The following is a 7,279-nucleotide window of genomic DNA, read 5'->3' on the forward strand; positions in this document are numbered from 1 at the left end:
GGGACCAACACAGCTACAACAACACGACGTTCAACTTCTTTATCACCTTTGATTTTAGAATCTCAAAGTGCTTTAAAAACAGTTAATTAAGCTTTATAATGCCCTTTTGACTAGATAAGTTATCTCTACTTTACAAAGGGATAAACAGAGTAGAGCTGATCAAAAAGTGGAATTCCACACTGAAGAAATTCCAATATTTGAAATTTCATATCATCCCTAATTTGGACAAAAAGTAGAAACCACGGATTTTATTGCAAAATGAAATGTTCTGAAATATTTCATTTTGAACTTATTGAAAAGTTTTGTTTTGACTATTATAATACAATATAAATATAAATATATGTCAAAATGATAACATTGAAGTGGAACATTTCACCGTATTGGAAAAAAGTTTTGATAAGGAAAAAAACAAAATATTTGTACATTATCAAAAAGTTTTGATACTTTCCCATAAAAATTTTAGACAAAATGAATACGTTCCCGTAACACATTTCAATTTAATCAAATCAGCATTTTTGACGGAAAAACATTGTGTTGAAAGGTTTTTGATCACCTCTAAAACAAAGGCATAGAGATTAATAAGAATAATTTAACTATTTCTCTGCTCTATTTATCACATATATACTGCTGCATTCGCTAGTGCAGAAAATTGTCAGTATAGATTCACTATCTAAAGTGAGTGAGGTGAAAAAAATAAACAAACAGTATTGGTAATGAAAAGTAAATTTGATATTTAAAACAAATTTCAGTTTTAATAATTTATTAGTTGCACAGAAAGCATTTTTGTAATATATTAGTTTTTACTGACCATGTCCCTTTAAGTTAATTTTAGTGCTTTGAATATTAGGGCTTGTCTATATGAATACTTAGTTAGCAGCAAGCTGGGTGCAAATCTACCTCACACTAGCCTGCAGTGCACTAAATGTCTATGTGGACCCTGTTGCTGTACACTAAAAGTTCCATAATGCTTTTTAATCTCTTCCCATTTCAAAGCAGAGTACATCAAAGTGCACTACAAAACGTTTAGTGCACAGTGGCAGGATCTATGGGGACACTCAGTGCATAGTAGGCTACAACGCAGTAGATTTACAGTGCAGCTTGCCACCAACTAAGTGCTCATATGGAAATGCCCTTCATGTTTCTGCTCATTAGGCAGCAGTACAGAACATTATGCACAGGCCATCCATGTTTAATTCTTCATGTCCTAGAGTGTGTTACCAGAAATCCATATTATTCTCTGCTTTAAAAGTTACCTTGAGGTGCTCTGGTAATGGGTATTCTATCAGTGATATAATCGTCAGGACAGATTAAATTATGTTTTTTGAGAAGGTCATTATCCACACACCATCTGAAGGAGGACTTCACTACAATATTAAAAACAAACAAACATAAGATTGGTGTTTTACACTAACAATGGTCAGCTCACATTTCTGTTGTCTCTTCTTCACATAACTACAATGAAGTATTTTGGAGAAAAACATGGTCCGTAAACTGAGCACAGAACTGGAATCAAGCAACTCCAGAGTTCTAAATTCAGTTCTGACTCATGGCTCACTTAATCTCTGTGCGTGTCAATTTCCCTGCCTGTAGTAACACTTATCAGCTTCACAGAGGAATTGTGAAGACATTTCTATTCATTATTTTTGTACAGCTGTTTACATGTGCTTGCAACAAAGTTAAGGTATAGAACCATTCATGACAGGTTTCAGGCCTTGAAAGTGACCTGCCCAATTAGATTCTTATCATGTAAGGTTAATTTTTTTCTTTTTGATTTTCTGCTTACAAACAGTTTCTCAAAGAAGCGCTTTTAGTATAAGTTTTATTAAACCCAAGCATTCATAAAGGGCATGATCAAAAGCTACTGAAGTCAATAGGAGTCTTTCCGTTGACTTAAAAGAGCACTGAATTTGGCCCCAGATCCCATAAATGTGTACTGGGAAAGATAACATTCCCAGAAACCTGACCTGGTGGTAATCCAACGTTGTGGAAGTCCTCCCCAACATCTACCTTCAACATGTTCAGAGCCCTTTCTTCTTCTGCTGTTGCTCGAGCTCGTGCCTGAATGATGTGCTTTTCTACCATGTCGACTTCGGTCAGTCGGTGGTTATATTCAGTATGAATCTGGCATGTAAATTGGTGAATGGAAATAAATAAATATAGTTTTAGCTGTCACAAATTATTAATAATTTCAGTACACAATAGAAAAATAAATGTTTTCTGTTTCTTTCTGAAGGCTTATTAATTTACAGGAATAGAATGCATTGTTTTCTAACATTTAACTTGTGCTGGGGCTTGAAACATTTACCAGATGCCTATCAGTCAAAGAACTAAACTTTATAACTAGAGGCAGATATGAGGAAAGAAGCCTCTTTATCAATGAATTCCAGGGGCAGCATCCTGCGGAGAAGCCTGGCCCTCAGGACCTGCTACTGCAGAGAGAGAAGGTGCTATGCTTGGACCTTACTTGTGTTCCAGCTACTGTATCTGGCTAGCAGGTATATGATTAAATTTAAAATGTTCCCTCTCCCCCAGTTACTAGAAAGCTTTTTAATTCACTGATTCAGAGCAAGGACTTAGAGGTTTTTAAGCTGCGGCTTGACAAAACCCTCGCTGGGGTTATTTAGCTGAGGTTAGTCTTGCTTTGAGCAGGGGGTTGGACTAGATGACCTCCTGAGGTCCCTTCCAACTCTATGATTCAAATCTTCCACATCCCCAGTGAGTATCCTACACCGCAAGCTATTGACTATTCTTGTCTCTCTCTGTCTCTCTTCCCTGCCTCGCAATTCCTTTCTGGACCTTAGAAAAATTTGACTTTCAACAAAATAGCATTTGTTGACAGAAAAAAAAAATCACATTTTTTTCTACTAGTTCTGAATATGAGTTGTGAAAATGACCACTCTTGTTGATTTCACTACACTGCTGCTCCAGCAAGAGGTTCTAAGGTTACCTGTCTGCAGACTCAGAAAGATTCCACATCTGTTCAGATGAAGGCTTTTAAAAAGTTGTTTTCAGCCCTACAAAACCTGAAAGCTTAAAATCTGCATGAATTGATGGCTCAGTTTCCCCCACCTCTAACTTGTACGTTTCCTATTCTCCAATAGAGAGCTGGCAAGTGGATTTTTTGAAGTTCTGATTTGCACTGAATATACAGCACATATTGTACCAGTTCCTCAGGTGGATAGAGCTCCATGCACTTTAAAATAAAATCTAAATAACTTTCTTATAACCTAGTTTATCTTACTGCTAGCTACTTCTTTTGGGACCCATCTTATTTTAAAAAGACAAGATGTCAATATTTGAGGAGAGATCATTCAAACATACTACTCAGATATTGTCAAGAAAAAGCAGACTGCATTCACTGGTACATTCTGAAGCAACTCAATTAAGGAGAAAAATATAGAACCTGCTTGTCTGTTTTGCGTTCTGTGAATAGTACAAAGAGATAGATGGTGCCTACAAAATTAAGATTTGTTGCCAAAATCAGAATATCTGTCCATTTTAACAGTGATCTATCCTCCTACCCTTGTGCAGCACCTACCAAAGTAATATGATTAATAAAAAATACTTTGCATTACTATAGCTCTTTTCATCATTTTTGTCTCAAGAGTGCTTTGCAAACATTAATGAATTATGTGTCACAACCCACCAGTGAGGTAGTAAATGGTTGTGTAAGGATCACTTCACTCCATTCAGCAGCTCCTTAAGAGCACATAGCAACACTACACAATTTACTGAATGATGGTAATAAGTCTATCACATCCAACTGAAACTGCAGGGAGAATGTAGATCCCAGCAGGTAGGAACTTTAAAGACCATTGGTTTTTTACTTTACATATAAAAAATCTCCCAGAACAACAGAGAATGCCAGGTACAGTTAGGAGCATCAGGCGGCTAATACAAATTGAGATGCTCTACCAGAAAATTTGGACTCAAGAAGGTTGTTTGCCACTAACATTCAAACTGATCATGAAAATGTCTGCAATTCTAGGAAACAATTTTGAAAAAAAATCCTGGAAGTCTAAATTAACATTGAACAAATATTTTGCTAAATCTCAGAACAGCTCTGAAAACTGCTTCTAATCTGTTTTCTGTTTATTTGCTTTACCTTTTGCAGCTCATCCACAAACTTCTCATGATAGAGGTTGTCTCCTCCACGGGACTTGATCAGATTTGTTCCAGTGTCCATCCCTATAACATCTGCAGTATACATGCTCTTAAAGACGCTAGTCAACAAATGGGAAATGTCCTAAAGGGGAAAAAATAGGGTGAGAAATTGTTAGTCTTTAGAAATAGAGACAGGCTTGAGGGTGAGGGACATGGATATTAACCATACATGCAACAATGATTAAATCAGTTTCGTTTCACAGCAGCAGCTTCAGATTACCAGTGCTTTGGTAAGAAAGGGGACTATATACATAATGTTCTGGATATAGAAGCTCTTTGTATCTATTTACTCCTTAAGAGTCTGGGTTATAAAAAGATATAGCCAGCAAAAGTGAATTCCATTTAGCTCCTCCAGAGAATGGCTGGGTGGGTGGTTGGGTGCAGACCGTCTAGGGCTGGAAGGTTCTGTCTGGGAACGACTGTCTGGAGGAGAAATTGGGGTCTGCAAGGGAGGGGATTTAGGAGATAGAGGGAGTGTCGGATGATGGTGGAAAGAAGGTTCTGTCTGCACTGGATATTATGAGGACACAAAAGAAGGGTTCACAGGATGGTCCAAGAGGACCATGTCTGAGAGGGAGTGTGTGAACAGGAGTATCTTTTTGGATAGGAGATCTGCCTGTAGGGGGGGTCCTTTCCAGGTGGGTAAAGGAGCTCCCTAGGGGAGTGCTGAATGGGCTGGGGTGTCCAGGCACAGTGAATGGGCTGCTGCGGTGTGCGTCTCTCTCTGTCTCTTTGTGATTCATAGATCCCTAGGCCAGAAGGGACCCATTGTGACCATCTGGTCCCACTTCCTGCATAACACAAGCCATAGAACTTCCCCGAAAAATCCCAAGAGCTGATATTTTAGAAAAACATCCAATCTTGATTTTAAAATGGTTCATGATGGAGAATCCACCATGACCCTTGGTAAGTTGTTTCAATGATTATGACCCTCACTGTTAAAAATCGACACCTTGTTTCCAGTCTGAATTTGTCTAGCTTCAACTTCCAGGCATTGGCTCATAGATGGAGGAGGTCTGTAAGGGTGGAGGTGGCATGGGGAGGAGAGGAGGTGTCTCTGTGGAGGGAGCCTGCAGGAGTGGGGTTTCTGAGGGGGGAGGGGCATCTAGGGAGTGTTGGTCTCTGGGGACGGGGTCTCTGAGGTATCTGGAGAGTTTCAGTCTCTGAGGGGGACTGGGGTGTCTGTTTCTGAGGGTGGAGGTGGGAGCCTGGGGGGTGTTGCTCCCTGAGGGGGAAGGGCCCTGTGGCGTGGTGGTGGTCTCTGAAAGCAGAGTGGGGCTGTCAGTGTCTGAAGGTGGGGGGAAGGGGGGAAGGTGTCGTGTCTGAGCGGGAAGGGCCCTGAAGGGGGGGGGGTCTGTCTCGGGGAGGGGGGGAGAGGGCTCGGGGGGGGGGGCTGTTGGCCTCAGGGGGGGGTTGGTGTCTGAGGGCGGAGGGGGTGTGTGTTGGTGTCTGGGGGGGGAAGGGCCCTGCGGGGGGTGTCAGCCTCTGGGGGATGCCGGTGTCTGAGGGCAGAGGGGGGTTGGTGTCTGAGGGCAGAGGGGGGTTGGTGTCTGAGGGATCACTGTCTGGGGGGTTGGTGTCTGAGGGGGGGTGTCTGATGGTGGAGGGGGGTCACTCTGGGGGGGAAGGGCCATGCGGGGGGGGGTTGCTCTCTGGGGATGTCGGTCTCTGGGGGCGGGTGTGTCTGGGGGCGGAGGGGTGTCTGGGGACAGGGGGTGTCGGTGTTTGGGGGTGTCTGGGGATGGGGGGTGTCCGTGTTTGGGGGTGTCTGGGGCGGGGGGTGTCCGTGTTTGGGGGTGTCGGTGTCTGGAGGCGGGGGGGTGTCCGTGTTTGGGGGTGTCGGTGTCTGGAGGCGGGGGGGGTGTCCGTGTTTGGGGGGGGGTCGCTCTCAGAAGGGGAAGGGCCCTGCGGGCGGGAAGTGTCTGGGAGCGGGGGTGTCTGGGGGCGGAGGGGGGGGTTGCTCCCGGGGGGGCAGGGCCCTGCGGGGGGCGCGGCAGGTAGGCGGTCGCTCTCCGAAGGCAGGGGACGGAGCGGGCCGCGCCCGGTGCGGGGCCCTTACCTGAGCGCGCTCGGAGGCGGGTCTGTGTCGGGACGTGGCGGGCTCACCCTCAGGCCTCCGGGGGGCCCCGCCCGCCGCCATCCCCGCCTGGGCCCCGCGCGGGGCTAGGGGCGTCCACCCGCGGACTGAGCCAGCGCAGCCCGGCCCCGCCGCTCGTCCCGAGGACCGGAGCTCGGCCCGAGCCCGTTGCTAAGGAAGCGGCCTCCTCCCTGCCCTAGCGACGGCGCCTCCTCCCAGCCGGCAGCGACTCGGGCGGGGGCCAAGGGTGCCCCACAGCAGAGCGGCCATCACTGGGGGCAGGGGGGGTAACAGACAGGGACCCAGTGTTTATCGCCCCCCACCCCCTTTCTGGAGAGGGGCCGTTTGTCCCTGGTATTCCCCTCCCTTCATCCCTGAAACCCCCCCTCACACGCACCGTCCCCTTGGCTCGTGACCCGAGCTTGCTTTCCTCACAAGGCCACCCATCTCTGAAGGCCAGCGCCTGGCAAGAACAGCTCTGGAGGCATCCTTAGACTCAGCAGATATAGTGGCAAGATCCATCACAAGCGCCATAGCGATGAGACGGGCCCCTTGGCTCCATTGGTCTGGATTCCCACAGGAGGTGCAATCCGCTGTAGAAGATCTCCCCTTTGAAGGTCCAAAATTATTTGCAGGTAAAACCGATGAGTCCTTCCACACATTGAAAGACTCTAGAGAGACTCTTTTGTCTTTAGGCATCTACACACTTGCATAAAATTAAAAATAAGGCAGATATTATCCATCGCAATGCTCAAGACCAGCGCCTTACCCACAGCTGCAGAGGCAGTACGATACCCAGAGATGGAGGCAAAGACCCACAAGATGTAGGGCACTCCCCTCTCAACCTCCTATGGCTCAACAGCCTGGATTGAAACATCAAATTGGAGCATTTTGGTGAGGGCCCAAAAGACCTCCTGCAACTCCAGTTGTGGAAACCATTTTCTATCAACCTCCCTTTACAGATCATTGAACATCATTCTATCCAGCATGGAAAATTATTAATTCAAACAAATGGGTGCTGGAAATTATCATCACCGG

General features: G+C 45.4%; 1 protein-coding gene across 1 annotated transcript in view; it reads right to left on the reverse strand.

The window, feature by feature from the left end:
- The window catches only part of LOC137141510 (deleted in lung and esophageal cancer protein 1-like), a 43,199-nt gene extending 36,863 nt beyond the window's left edge, over nucleotides 1-6,336 (reverse strand). The window contains exons 1-4 of the mRNA XM_067530397.1: nucleotides 6,224-6,336; nucleotides 4,106-4,246; nucleotides 1,965-2,121; nucleotides 1,254-1,364 (exon numbers count right to left, since the gene is read on the reverse strand). Coding sequence (XP_067386498.1) covers nucleotides 1,254-1,364; nucleotides 1,965-2,121; nucleotides 4,106-4,246; nucleotides 6,224-6,304 — 490 coding nt within the window. The 5' untranslated portion in view covers nucleotides 6,305-6,336. The remainder of the gene's footprint in view (nucleotides 1-1,253; nucleotides 1,365-1,964; nucleotides 2,122-4,105; nucleotides 4,247-6,223) is intronic.
- Nucleotides 6,337-7,279: the final 943 nt, after the last annotated feature.

The sequence above is a fragment of the Emydura macquarii genome, unplaced genomic scaffold (assembly GCF_026122565.2).
Source record: "Emydura macquarii macquarii isolate MOO-44397 ecotype Brisbane River unplaced genomic scaffold, CSIRO-AGI_Emac_v2 contig_3080, whole genome shotgun sequence".
NCBI classification, from domain to species: Eukaryota; Metazoa; Chordata; order Testudines; family Chelidae; genus Emydura; species Emydura macquarii.